The sequence below is a fragment of the Narcine bancroftii genome, chromosome 7, assembly GCF_036971445.1.
Source record: "Narcine bancroftii isolate sNarBan1 chromosome 7, sNarBan1.hap1, whole genome shotgun sequence".
Classification (NCBI taxonomy): Eukaryota; Metazoa; Chordata; class Chondrichthyes; order Torpediniformes; family Narcinidae; genus Narcine; species Narcine bancroftii.
Genome location: NC_091475.1, coordinates 38,777,516 through 38,793,090, shown reverse-complemented (window position 1 = coordinate 38,793,090; position 15,575 = coordinate 38,777,516). Strand labels below are relative to the sequence as shown.

General features: G+C 41.1%; 1 protein-coding gene across 9 annotated transcripts in view; it reads right to left on the bottom strand.

The window, feature by feature from the left end:
• Positions 1-15,575, bottom strand: part of fndc3a (fibronectin type III domain containing 3A) — a 231,167-nt gene that overhangs the window by 143,475 nt on the left and 72,117 nt on the right. For all 9 annotated transcript variants that reach the window (XM_069889664.1, XM_069889666.1, XM_069889667.1 and 6 more), the window contains one exon: positions 6,103-6,178. In XM_069889664.1, the coding sequence (XP_069745765.1) occupies positions 6,103-6,178 (76 nt within the window). The remainder of the gene's footprint in view (positions 1-6,102; positions 6,179-15,575) is intronic.

Sequence of the window (15,575 nt, the reverse complement as noted above, 5' to 3'; positions counted from 1 at the left end):
CTAAAGGCAAAAATAAGTGGTTTATGGTCTGTGAATGCAGTGAAATGTCGACCTTCGAAGATATAACAGAAATGTCGTGTGTCTAGATATAATGCCAACAGTTCCCGATCAAAGGTGCTATATTTTACTTCTGCTAGTCTTAAATGGTGACTGAAGAAGGCAAGGGGTTGATAATGACCATTGATGCACTGTTCAAGAACTGCACCCATATCTGTACCCGAGACATCGGTGCTAAGCGTCAAAGTAGCTCCAGGGTTGGGATGTGCAAGCATTGCTGCTTTGGCCAATACTTCTTTGGCGGACATAAACGTGACCTCTGCCTCCGAGGTCCAGATAATGTTCTTGTGTTTGGTGGAGACGATGTTAAACAGTGGCTGCAGGATGTCAGCAGCTCCGGGAATAAACCTGTGATAAAATTTGATCATTCCCAAAAACTTCTGTAGACCTTTGACGGTAGTAGGTTTGGAAAAGGTACGGACTGCGTCTACCTTGTTTGATAATGGGAATAGGCCGTGATTTTGTGCCCTAAGAACTCCATGGATGATCTGCCAAATTGACATTTGTCGGGGTTGATTGTTAGACCAAAGTCTTGAAGCCATTGGAAAAGGCGACGCAAATGCTACAAGGCTCTTTTAAAAAACGTATGGCATTCCCTCTTGCAACACAGACAATGTATAGGCTTCAACCCAATCATTAAAGTTACTTTTTACAGATTGCTTATCTACCTGCTACAAATGGAACCTTGCTCTTCGCCATGACTGTCATTTCAGAATATCTCAGAAATGACTCACTATGAAGTGCTCTGGGATAACATTAAAGGTTATGAAATGAAACCAAATTTGTTCAGACTTCATGGTATTCATGAACAGTTATCTTAAAATTGTTAGAAGCAAATTCTTTCTTATTCCAGATGACATATCTTCTGGTGTACGGGCTTTAAGAAATTTGTCCTGCCCTTTTTGAAAAGTAATATTTAATTACTTCCAAATTTACAGGACTTTCTCCAGAATGTAATGGACTAATAAATAAGTCGGTTAAATATTTATTTTCTTGCATACTTTAATACTTGTGTATCAAATTTATCAGGACCAGATCCTCTACTTCCTTAATGGCATATGTTGATGTTGATTAAATTATGTAGATTTTCCACTTGCAACTCTAGTTGCCTGGATGAGTGAGTCAGTGGTGCTGTTGAAAATGTTGAGGCACCTCAAGTTTCTGTCAGAGCTACAGATATCTGATCAATATTGTAAGCTACAGAAAGGATGGCATAGAACACATTACAAGATTTTGACAAAAAGTCTTAGAAACATGCAAAAGTGGAACTTTCCATTGTTTGGCTGGGATAATTTAGCTTTTTTAGAGCACTGGAATTTTGTTTCCAGATTACTGAGCTGACAACAAATGGAATAAAGTGTTCCAAATTATTTCACACCTGGAGGAATCTACCGCAATAATGTATATTACCGTATTTGATGGCATACAAGACCTATGGGCATTTAAGACCCCTCTCCCCCATTTCAGCAGGGAACATTAAGAATTTTGAAAGAAGTATATTACTGGTAAAAGTCTCTCAATTCCTCGAACTACCTGCACAAACTACTGTAAAACCCTTCAAAATAAAGCAGTTTAATTTCACACAACAGATCAGAATCGTAGTTTTCACCTTTACTACTACATGGAGCTTCTCCCAGCAAAAGCCGCGCTCCCTCTGCACTCTCGCAGCGACAATGCTCCTTTGGTCACCCATGGTTCCTTACCTTGCTGCCGAAGCAGCAGCGTGGCCACAGCACTGTCCATGCTACCAGATATGGTGCACACCATGCGGCTCAACAATTGGCTCATCTTGCCACTTCTCCATGGCAAGTTCAGCACCCAGTGCCCACTGCGCACAGGATCTGCCGGGAAACTGGGGCCGAGAACAAGAGCCGTGCACAGGGTCCACTGGGAAACTGCGGCCAGCAAACAAGGTCCACCAGGAAATTGCAGCCAACGAACAGGAGCCATGATATGGTAAGGATTATCTGAAATCAGATTCTCCAAAATCCTCAGTTTTCCGAAAATTTGTAACAAAAAATAAATTCATATAAAGTGGTTGCTGAAATATATCAACCAAGAAATATATACAAGTGAACCAATCACAATATATCCATATATAGGATGACACAATCATAAACGCATTTCATATTTACTGTGAACAAAGAGCAAAGGATCAAAAGCTACAAAAATGATATTCAATGATATCTCAGAAGGGATGTGAGGAGTGAGGCAGGATGAAAGCTGGAATAAGAAATACTAAGGGTGCAGTTACTTAATACACAACATTTGTATTTCAATAATACAAATTAAAAGAAGAAATAGATGATGAGATCAGGTTATCACCATTTCTCTTTAATTTCTCTCTCTGGACATTGGCACTGGTCTTGAATTATAACTAGTCTGAAGTTTTCATTCAGAAAAACCTCTTAATAAATGTGAATCAGGCATTTGCATTCATTAACCCAATTTAAATAAAGACAGTTTCCACAGAAAACATCTCGCCTTCCGTAATCAACAAAGCTCCAAAGCTTCTATGCTGAACAATCCAGATCTAAGACAGTGTCTATGGTGACTCATGTGTGGTATGTATTTCAATACATAACATGACTCATAAATAGATATTCCATGAGCAAAAGAACAATTATTAAGAGAACCTAAAAACACACTACCAAACAAGACTTTATTTTAATCAACTCCTCAGCAATGAGGTTTCACTTGACTGCATCCTTCAAAAATATCAAAGAAGATGCACTCAAATTTTAAGAAACAGTTATTAGTTTTAGAAATGTATGAAAATTTTCAAATTAAGTTATATTGTACAGATCTAAGTTAAAAATTATTTTGGCTATATTCTTAGCTGAGAGAAGGCCTTCATTGATCCCATTTGGATAATTGGAGATTTTAGTTCTCGTTACATAATTACATATGCCTGGAAATATTTCTATCCTAATCCTATAATAATTAATCATAATCTATTAGCTCATTTGTCTCTATTTTGTTTTGGAGAAAGGTGCAGACTTTATTTTAATATTTATTTTTCATTTTTTATAAATATACATAGTAAAATCTTTATTTCACAATATATTAAACTTTTTCATACAAAAAAAGAAAACCCCTCCCCCTTCCCACAACATATAAAAATCACACACCATCAGAGTACACACTTATATTATCCATAAAAAATCTATGTGGAGAAATCACATCTGCTTATATTACAACAGCATCTGTTATTATCATTATTATAATTGGGCCCTTATAGTCCAAATATGGCTGCCATATCTTGACAAATAAATCATATTTTTTAAATTATATGTAATTTTCTTCATAGGTATACAACTATCCATCTCTGAAGTCCATCGTTCTATGAGTAAGGGAGTCGGACTTCCAAGTAGTTGCAATACAATTCTTAGCCACTGCTAAAACTACTTCGACAAAATAAAAGTGGAATTTAATTAATTAATTAATTCGATGGAATTACACAAAAGATAAAGCTCTGGGTTGTCTGTGAAAATGCCACCCGTTATTGTTGTTAATATTTCCACAATATCCTGCCAAAAAAGCCTCACCTTCACACATGACCACATAGCAAGTCAAAACATTCTTGTTTCAATCCCACATCTAAAACACATCTCCAACATTTCAGATTTTGACCTGAGTAGCTTCTGTGGCACAAGATATAATTGGTATAGGAAGCCATACTAAACCAGTCCATATTTATAACTGATGTCATACTATCCAAACACCAACCAGACCAACATCTTTCTGATATTACAACACCTAAATCTGACTCCCATCTCTCCCTTGACCTCTGAGAACCTGGTTTTGCACTTTCACCCTGGAGAGTATAATACATTTCTGTTATGAATTTAGATGTGATCCCCAGCCAGATCATTCATTTCATTTCACTAATTTCAGATGGGATCAACATTAGCCTTCATCTTTCTCTCAGGAATGATCTTAGCTGTAGAAAACAGGAGAAAGTCCTATTAGTTACTCCATATTTCTGTTTTAGTTGATCAAAAGACATGAGTCCCTCTGCATAGCATTCCTCAATGTACTCTATTCCTTTGTCATTCCAGGAGTTTAATATTCTGTTACCTATATTCATAGGCAAAAACACATTCTTACATAATGGTGCTCTTAATGATATTCCTGGCTGAGTTGGTGTCCCTTCTGATTTTGTTTTTCACTGCCTTGGCTTCTTAGTATTCATTTTGTTCATTCAAAGTGAAAAAAAATTCTTGACTTTAAACTGTTTTTTAATACTCTTCACAGAGAGATCATCGAAGACAATCTGTCTAGATCCTTCACATGGCCATGCCCCTGCCTTTGCAGTTTTGTTCATGATTATAACATTTTTGTTTATTGTGCAAATTATTTGCTGTACCAGAGATTAACTTCAAAAATTATATTATTGGCTAAAATGAGAATATAAAATTTTCTCATCTTTTCCCAAACTGAACTTGAAAGCATCTGTGTGGTGGAAGGAGAGAGAACAACAAAACATTCAATGACAAGATTATAGGCCAGAGTGGAGAAAAAAATATGGTGATCAAAAGATGCTTTAGAATCATAAGGTTATACAGCATTGAAATGGGCCCTTTGTCCCACCACATCCATGCTTAATATATGCCCATATTTGTGCACATTAACACTGTATCCTTCTGTACAATTCCATTTCAAATGCCTGTCTAAATGTCTCTTAAACAGTGGTTGTATCTACTTCCATCATCTCCAATGGCAGCAAGTTCCAGATGTGCACCATTTTCTGTGTGAAAATGTTTCCTCTATCCCCTCTAAACATCCTCCTCTCAACTTAAATTGATGCCCTGCTTTTGACAGGTCTATCATGGGACCATCTATCCCAATGGTTCTCAACATTTTTCTTTCCACTCACTGGGAAGGGAAGGTTGCGAATCAGTGATCTAGTCCCAATTGTTACTGAAATATTTTGCTTGAGAAAAATTATCAGTGACACATTTCCTTTGGAGTTATGCAATTGTGCACATGAGTCAATTTGGCACGATTAAAACAGTAGTTTTCAAACCTTTTCTTTCCACCCACATACCACCTTAAGCAATCCCTTACTAATCACAGAGCACTGAAAGTATAGGGATTACTTAAAGTGGTATGTGAGAACCGCTGCAATCGTGTCTGCCTGTCCCGCATCGGACTGGTCAGCCACAAACGAGCCTGCAGCTGACGTGGACTTTTTACCCCCTCCATAAATCTTCGTCCGCGAAGCCAAGCCAAAGTAAAAAGTAAAAAAAAATGTGAGAACCAGTGATCTAACCTATCCATGCATCTCATAATTTTATATTCCTCTATCAGCTCATCCCTCAGCTTCTTTGACTCTATGAAAAACAAGCTCAACCTATCCAATATCTCCTGATAACTTTCAGTCCAGTTAATGTCCTGGTAAATCTCCACTTCACCATCACAAGCAAAAATACATTTTTCTGATAATATAGCAACCACAACTGCAGATAATACTCCAAATATGGCCCAAACCATGTTTTGTAAAATTGCCACATGACATACCAGCTCTGATATTTTATGTCCAGGTAGTCAACCATGCCAAATAACTTCTTCACAAGTTATCCACTTGTGTTGCCATGCTTGCAGAATTATGGACTCGAACCCCAAGTATCTCTCTTCATCAACATTTCTTAGCCCCCTACTATTTGCTGTATTTCTATGCTTCCATTCTGTGACTCTATGACTCTTAATACAATCTTAGAGGACAAACTGCAATAATACATTGCTGGTGGGGGACTTTGATGTGCATTCTTGCTAAAATTCATTGGTCTTTAAAGTAATAGCTGAAAGCACAAGTATGGAAGATAGTTTACTGAATTCATACAAATTCAGAAAACTACAAGAAAAAGTCTTCAAGAAAATTCAGATCAATAATTTATTCCAAAGCAAGAGTGTAGTAAAATAAACCCAACAGAACTCAATGCAGATAATATCAAAAGACACAAACCATGAGAATATCAACAAATGTTTGTTAGGGGCAGCAGGAAAGATGCAGAAGAACTACAATTTATTCATACAAGTTACCTGCAATGCACTGAAGTTGTCCATCCTCTCTCCTTATAGTAAATGTCTCACCTGGGTTGACTTGGACCAAAATAACCTGTAATTATAAATATTCATATTTTGAAATACAATTTTCAGGCAAACAAGATGTTTTAACTTTAATTAAACTAAATCTTTATTTATAGAAGTACATTCCTCTAGCTCCTAAATACAGCCATGTGCCACAGTTCAAAACAGCAAGGAGGAAGTAGAGTAGTTGATTAGTTTGCAGGGGATTGTTTTAAGATTTTCAATGGTGGGTTGAGACTGGGTTTAGAGATGAAATTCCACAATATGGGAGAAATGGCTGAAGGATCACCAATATCCAGGAGAGTGGAGGAATGAAAGGTACAAGGAAAGAAGCAAAAACTAAATTAAAGATATTGAAGAGCACACAACCATGGAAGAACATTAAGAAATTTGAGGAATTTCAAATTAAACATCTGGAGACGGTGAGAGTCAGGAGAACCAAACTAAGCAAAACCACATAAAGCCGTTGTATTTTTTTGTGCCAAAGTCATTTTTAAAAAAAACTTGAGAATTACACGATTTTAAACATAGTTCCAAAAGGGAAAAATTATTTAAGCAGACGATGGAAAGGAAGAGCATCATGTTAGCTAGAGGTTAAGAGGAGGACAACAACACCACCACAATATTTGGATCAACTTATCGAAACCACTGTTTAAGAAAATGAGTGAAAGAGTAGGGAGAGGAAACCATCCAAGAAAGCCAAGGTCTCAGATACCTGGAATTTATCAAGAACAGTCAAATTAAGGGAGGAGTTGTTTGAGTACACCATAATCACTGTAAATCATAAAGTATTTTAAAAAGCGCAGTACAAATAAAAGCTTTCAAATAGTGTCAAATTGTGTAATTCTTTGTTTCATATTGCTTGCATGTTTGCATTCTTTTGGGAGACAACAAATATCAACGGAAATCTGAGAAAAGGAATTACTGTGGTTTTATTTTAAACAGATTTTTCCTGCTTTACATTCCTTGAGAAACCAAAGGATAGTCTAAAAGCAAGTGAAAGTTCTCTTTGCATCATTAGACTGTGGAAAAATGATCTTAACTACTATAGAATTCCAGAATGGTTCAGAATATCTGGAATTAATGATTTACCTTGATTAAACTTGTTCAGTATAATCTATAGAATTCAGATAGTGACTTATGGCAGAATCTCAAATTATTCAGAGCTTCTGCTCCACATTACATCACTTACAGACAGTAATGACAAGATAAAGCCTAAAACTCTATTTGCATAAAAATCACAGCATAGGTGGCAGTGAAATTTGGGCCTGTATCCTCACTGGTCCTTTGATACAGCTAATCTTTTAACTCTACACAAGTACTCTTACCCCATTTACCTATAAACATATTTCTTTCTATCATTCATCCAATTCTCTTTTGAATGATATTTCAGCTAATGCTTTCCAAATCATAACAATCTGACACGTTAAAAAAAATCTCTTGTTGCATCTAGTTCTTTTTGTTCATAACAAATCTGTACCATCTGCTTAAAGATCCTTTATCATTGGATCACAGCTTCTTAATTTATCAAAACATATTATGATTCATAATTTCTGCTCTTAATCTTTACTCAGTGAGAACAATTGGAACTTCTCCACAAAATTGTCTCCCATCCCTGGTACCATGCTAATACACCAATTATGCAGTTTAAAAAAAAAATAGCGGTAGCCAGAAATGAACTTTTACCAAGTGTTTAAGTTTTTTGTTTTTATATGCCACATTAAATCAATTTCTCTTACCATTCTCCATGATTTGTTGTAATGGAAGATTTAGACTAGCTTATGAAAGAAGGGATACAGTTGCATCAGAAGACAGAATCCAATTTACACCATGAGGCCAAGAGATGCAGTTGTCTATTGTTGGTCGCAGACTGTCAGGAGACCTTGAAGATAATTAAATCATTTGTTCAAAGAGATAAGATCTGAAGTAAACAACTTTTGGGTAATATAAGCCATGGTCCCACTGCTGAAGTTTGAGACTCTCCAAGAGGTGGCAACATCTCTCAGCAAGAAGAAGAACTTCAAGATTCCAAACCGACGTCCCGGTCCGGGGAGGTGGAGAAGCTGCTACCGGCGCCCAGACAACCTACTACAAGTGTGCAGTCGTCGCCTCGCTTTGGCAGTTGGGACCAGTCCAGGCATTGATAAGTATAATTGGGAAGGGCTTGCATATTGTAGTGTGAATTCAGCTTTAGATTTAGTAATAAAGACTTGTATAAACTGAACTGCTCTCGGTGTGTGTGTCTATTTTCTTTCGGTAGCTTGAACACTGTGACCAATCTAAAACAAACAAACTGAGAGGTACAAGTTTACCCAAGACAATTGGCGTAGTTGAGCAGGATTGGTCTCAAGATGTTTCGCCGAAAGAAGGAGGTGAGCCCTGAGCAGTTCTTGATTCCGGGATGGACTTCCAAAGACGATGGGTTTGGCATGTTGGCCAATACCCTGTCTTTGTTGGGACCACCCCTCAGTTGGGATGAGAAGTTAGATCCATCAAGTGCGCCTCTGGGAGAGCGGGTTGCCAGTCTCTTTCGAGAAAGTAAATTTCCTGTTAAAAAGGGGACGCTGACTGACGGTTTTTGGCTGGTGGCCACAGCCTTACACCACTCTGTTCAGAGTGAAGCAGAATCAGTTCAGCGAGAAGTAGAATCTCAGCATAAGAGAGAGCAACTAGAGGAGGAGGTAGAAGCTCTGCGACAACGCTGTTCCATGATGAGTGAAATTGTTTGCACCAGTCAGGACCGAGCCAAAGAATGGGAGGATAAGCATGTCCAAACGATCTGCCGTAATATTAAACACCGGCAGCAGCTCTGTGCAGATAAAGGAAGGCATGGAGTAGAATCCGATCCACATCGTATTCGTGCCATGATAAGGAATGGCGATGATCCTGATTTAATTGATGAATGGGGTGGGAATATCTGGAAAGATGACCATGGTAATAATGCAGATACTCCTCAGCATATGCCTAACATACTGCCCTCTCCACCTGCTATTCACGCCCACCCAATAAGGCAGCAGACTTCCCAAACAGACGAAAGGGGGGGATTATGTAAGGGAAGAGATTGAAGGGATAGATACCCCGATCTCCCAAGAGGACCCAGGGGAAAATACCCGAACCCCTGCTTATGCTCAATGGCCCACCCCCTCTACGGGATGTCCTAGGCCTCGTCCCGTCCACTGGGCAAAGGACCCTGTGGGCTAAAGTGGGAGCAGAGGTCAAGAGCAGTCAATGATACATGACTTCTCTATAAAAGAGCTGGCTGCCATTGGAGATCGATTTAGGCAAAAGGCGGGAGAAACTCTGGCAGCCTGGCTCCTGCGTGTTTGGGAGCAAGGAGGGGGTAATGTATATTTAACCCCTGAGGAATCATTTGGATTAGGAACATTGACTTCAGATATTCGGGTCACTGCTGAGCTGCGGGGTAGAGGAAGAGAGGTGGATTACTTACTTGCCATTCTAGGGGATGCCCTGCTACGAGTATACCCATCACCAGTAGATTGGGATTTACATTTACAGAACAATTGGGGCACCCCAGAGGAGGGTATAGCAGTAATTCGTCAGCAGGCCCTGGCCTCTGCCTTGTATGCAGGGTGTTTGAGGCTGTGGGTACATGGGGGGAGCCCTGATGAAGAGATATTCACAGCCAGAATGCATACCAGATTGGTTCGTTCTGCCCAACCCACTGTACGGGGACTGGTTCTGTCCGTAACTAGTCCACTAATTGGGAACCCTGTGTCTGAGGCGGTGCACGCCTTATCTGGGCTTAGAGAATTAGAGTTGGGAGGTAAAATCCACTCACGTACAACCCAGGTTAAATCAGACAAGCAGGATGAAAAGAGAGGGCCTGCTGCTAATAACGGACCGACAAGAAAGGACCTTTTTCTAACCTTGTTAAAGTTAGGCGTACCTAAAAGTGATATTGATGGGAAACCTACTGCAGTCCTTTATGCCCTTTATAAGTGGAAGGCAGGGGAACATCATCCCCAGCTGTTGAGTCCTCCTGGCCCAGCTGTGCCTTCTGCTCCCACTGAGCCAGCTTCTCTTGCTCCAGTTATCCATGATGAGATACAACAAATGGTTAAAAAAGCTCATGGATAATAGTGGCATGTCGGCCTGGAAGCCCTCGAACCCTACTAAAGCATGAGGGTGTGGGCAGGGCCCCCGTGTCTATTCCATTGAGATACGGCGGATACACGGGGACCCATGGCTCTACATACCGTTAACAGTCCATTGGGGTGGGGGTAATGACCGCCAATATTTGGCCTTGGTCGATACCGGTGTGGAGCACTCGGTGATTCTGGGTAACCCTGACCTCTGGACTGGACCAACATTTCGAATAGAGGGGATGGGAGGAGCGATCACCCTGGCAAAGGAAATAAAAGTCCGCGCCACGGTGGGTGATGGCCCTTCCCCTATATGGTTACATGCCCTGGTGGCTGCCACTGATGAGTGTATCCTGGGTATTAATATGTTGGCTGGTACGGCCATTAATACTAGCCAAGGGGGATTTGCATTTGGAATTTGGACTATTACTAAAAGATTAGTGGTGGGTCGGGCTAAGTGGGATCTTGTGATGGTGCCTCCCCCCCCCCCCCCCCACAAACCAGTGTGCATTCCACAATATCACCTCCCTGGGGGCTAGGAAGAGATTACTGCCACCATCGATGCTCTGCAAGAAGAAGGGGTAGTGAGGCCCGCAATGTCGCCCTTTAATAGCCCTGTTTGGCCAGTCCAGAAGCCGGATGGCTCCTGGAGAATGACAGTTGACTATCATTTTTTTAACAAACATGCCCCACCACTTGCTTCGGCAGTTCCGGATATGGTTACCCTTATTGAAAACATTGCTACTGGGAACTCAGGAACATGGTATGCTGTCATTGATCTCGCTAATGCCTTCTTCAGTATTCTTATAGACGAGGTCTCACAGGATCAGTTCGCCTTTACCTGGAAGGGGTGCCAGTATACCTTCACCCGCCTCCCTCAGAGCTATGTACACTCTCCCACTATTTGTCACAGCCTAATTCCCCGTGATTTGTAGACAGTGACAGTATCGCCTTCCCTCTCAACTTACCATTAGATTGATGATGTGATGATCCAAAGGGCCACAGAAGAGATGGTACAGGAAGGTATGGAGAGTGTCCAAGATACCCTGATGCAAAGAGGGGGGGCTAATAACCCCGCCAAGGTACAGGGCCCGTCCTAGACAGTTATCTTCCTTGGAATTCAGTGGCATGCTGGAGAACAGGTGGTTCCCGATAAAGTTCGCAATAAGATCGCAGTCTTGGCCACTCCTACTAACAAAAAAGAGACCCAGCGTTTCTTGGGGTTATTGGGATACTGGCGGCGCCATATTCCACACTTGGCATTGCTTTTACGTCCTCTATATAAGGTTACCCGAAAGAAAACAGACTTTATATGGGTGATGATCAGGAAAGGGCGTTCCAGTCCGCCAAGCAGGCTATTCTTCAGGCCCTGCCCATTGCTCCCCACATCCCAGATACCCCCTACAAACTACAGGTCTCCGTTACTGATGATGTGGCATCCTGGAGCCTCTGGCAGAAACAAGGGGGCCGCCGAGTCCCACTGGGATTCTGGTCACGTACCATGCCCAAGGCTGCCACTCGTTATTCAGCTTTTGAACAACAGTTACTAGCCTGTTACTGGGCCCTGCTGGAATCTGAAAGAATGATCGGCGATGCAGATGTTCAATTGCGACCTGCACTTCCAATAATGAACTAGGTCCTGGCTAATGACGCTAATTTAAAGATCGGGCGGGCTCAGCAGTCTTCTATTGTTAAATGGAAGTGGTATATTCAGAGTCGTGCAACCAGAGGGCCTGAAGGGGTGGGCCGCATACATGAACAGGTGGCTGATCTTCCGTCTCGTCATGAGGACATTGAACCCACCTTGCCCCCTCCCTTACCCTCTTCACCAGTTCAGTGGGGTAAATCATATGATTCGCTCACTCCAGCAGAACAAGAGGATGCCTGGTTTACTGATGGTAGCAGCCGGTGGGTGCAAGGAAAGCAGAAGTGGAAGGCAGTGGCTTACCATCCCAGGTCTGGAACTCACTTATTGGAGGAGGGGGATGGTGGCTCCAGTCAGTATGCTGAGTTGAAGGCAGTCACTTTACCACTAGACCCCCATGATCACCCTCTTCGCTTGTTTACTGATTCCTGGTCTGTGGCTAATGGACTAGTGGTATGGATGTCTGATTGGCAAAAGAACGACTGGCTGATACATGACCGTCCAGTATGTGGCAGCTGTTGTGGAATGCTTCCCATCATTGTGAGATAACCATATATCACATTGATGCCCATACCAATGCGATGACGAACATGGCACAACATAATGCAGTAGCAGATCAGCTTGCCACTATCAGCCGTGCCGATACTGTCCCCCTGGCTCCATGGGCACACGAACAGAGTGGCCATTTGGGGGAGAAGGGATCAGCTATGTGGGCCCGTACACATGCCTTACCCGTCCATCAGGACGATGTCCACATGGTCGTGCGTACATGCCCAGCATGCCAGCTTGTGAAGTCCTGCACTGTTCCGTTCCTCCTGGTCCGCATGGCCGAATAAGACGGGGAGATTGCTCACCTGCAGTCTGGCAAATTGATTACATAGGTCCCATGCCAGACTGTATGGGTAAACGTTACGTCCTAGTAATGGTTGACACCTTTTCAGGCCTGGTTTTTGCTTTTCCCACCAAGACAGCTGACCAAGCTAGCACTATCCAAGGACTAAACCATTTAATTTCTCGCTATGATGTACCAGAAGAAATTCAGTCTGATAATGGTTCACACTTCTCCAGGAAGGCAATCTGTGATTGGGCAACTGACAACAGTATCTTATGGGTCCACCATATTCCTTATTACCCACAGGCTGCCGGGTTAGTTGAACGAATGAATGGCTTACTGAAGGAACAAATTCGTTTGTTAACACCACTGGGGACCCTGAAGGGGTGGTGCCATGTGCTACAGCAGGCAGTCGACAATTTGAATCATCGCCCTTTGAAGGGAGGTACACCTTTCTACCGACTTCTTTACGCTTCTGAACTACAGCCTATTCCAGAGGAAAAACAGTCATTGCCCCCCCCCATTCCCAAGCTAGAGAATGCCAGACAAAAGGTATGGGTGGCACCAACAGGTAGTGGCCCTCAGATAAAAGGGGAAACAGTGACACCTGCCCAGGGTAACACTCGGTGGGTTGCTATTGAGGGACAGGATGATTTAGTTTGTTTAAATACCGAACGCTTACGGCATCGTGAGTGACATACGTCAGGCTTCTTTGTTCCAGGTCCTCCATCTTGTGCTCCTGCTGATCTGGCTTAACCGCTGCTTTGATGCCAGCAATTGGATTTGTAATGTCGAGGACGTTCCGAGGGAGTTGCCCGTGGGGGACACGGCCCGATGTATCCACTAATATATCTGATATTGTTAAGCATGTTTCAAAATCTGTTCGTGAGCTTCAGTGTCTGGGTATTGTGGCCCACAAGGATAGTTTGAATCCTTTTTCATGGTTAAATGGTATATTTGGGGAATTGGACCACAATATTCTCCATTGGTTGCTCGCATTATTGCTTATTATAGTTTTAGTTTCTTTTTTTTCGCTCCTTCTGTACTCAAATGCTTGTTAGGTCTCGTAAGAGACAGGCTGCGACCAAGGGGTGGAATGTAATGGAGGATTTAGACTAGCTTATGAAAGAAGGGATGCAGTTGCATCAGATGACAGAATCCAATTTACACCATGAGGCCAAGAGATGCAGTTGTCTTTTGTTGGTCGCAGACTGTCAGGAGACGAGACCTTGAAGATAATTAAATCATTTGTTCAAAGAGATAAGATCTGAAGTAAACAACTTTTGGGTAATATAAGCCATGGTCCCACTGCTGAAAGTTTGAGACTCTCCAAGAGGTGGCAACATCTCTCAGCAAGAAAAACTTCAAGATTCCAAACCGACGTCCCGGTCCGGGGAGGTGGAGAAGCTGCTACCGGCGCCCAGACAACCTACTACAAGTGTGCAGTCGTCGCCTCGCTTTGGCAGTTGGGACCAGTCCAGGCATTGATAAGTATAATTGGGAAGGGCTTGCATATTGTAGTGTGAATTCAGCTTTAGATTTAGTAATAAAGACTTGTATAAACTGAACTGCTCTCGGTGTGTGTGTCTATTTTCTTTCAGTAGTTTGAACACTGTGACCAATCTAAAACGAACAAACTGAGAGGTACAAGTTTACCCAAGACAATCCCATCCCTGTACCATGCTAATACACCAATTATGCAGTTTTTAAAAAAAAATAGTGGTAGCCAGAAATGAACTTTTACCAAGTGTTTAAGTTTTTTGCTTTTATATGCCACATTAAATCAATTTCTCTTACCATTCTCCATGATTTGTCTACATACCTCTCAGGTCTTAGTTCCTGCACCCTTTTAAAACTACTATATTGCCTAGCATTTTCCATTGAAACTCTATCACACCAGGCATTGGGATACATAATGGTGTCAAAGGCAAGAAGGGCTCCTGAAAGTCATCGGGTGTTAGCAACTTCCTGATTGCGTCAGAGGATCAAAACTAGGAGCTCAAGATTTCTGTTACAATAAACTGGAGGCTGAGAAACAACAAAGGTTGTGGGAATGCAGAAGGAAAATCCATGGACACTGGATGTCTTTTGATTTTCTTTCTCTTCTAGGTGGGGGATCAGGGGTAGTGGAGCTCCTTGTGTGCCTTTATGGAAAGCAAATGTTTTTTTAATAATTTTTTATTTAGTACTTCACTGTGAACCACATCAGTAACAATATATACAAATATTCAATATTAATATATAGTGACATCTTCATTCCCCCATCCCCTATAACTTAAAGTAGGAAATGAAAGAAGGAAGAAGAAATAAATAAATGATAGAAGGACACCAAAGAAAAGAAAAAGAAATCATGTTGTCCGATATTTCATACTTAATTATTTTCATACTTCTAACTTATCATATCAAGAGATGGAGGTTTGAAATTGGCGGTTTCTAAGAAACTATGTATGGTTCCCAAATTTGTTCAAATAGTGCATATTTGTCTTTTAGATTGTAGGTAATTTTTTTCTAATGTAATACACTTGTTCATTTCTATGTACCATTGTATTTTTAAGGTTGCTTTCGTTTTCCAAGTTACAATTATGCACTTTTTTGCTGCTGCGAGTGCAATCATAATAAATATATTTTGAACCCTGTCTAATTTTAGACCTAATTCTTTATCTTTTATGTTGTTTAACAGGAAGATTTTTGGGTCTTTTGGTATCCTATTTTTTGTAATTCTTTTAATATTAGGTTTAAATCCTCCCAAAAAGTTTTCACTTTTGTACATGTCCAAATTGCGTGTATTGTTGTTCCAAATTCTTCTTTCCAACAGAAGCATTTGTCTGATATTGTTGGATTCCAT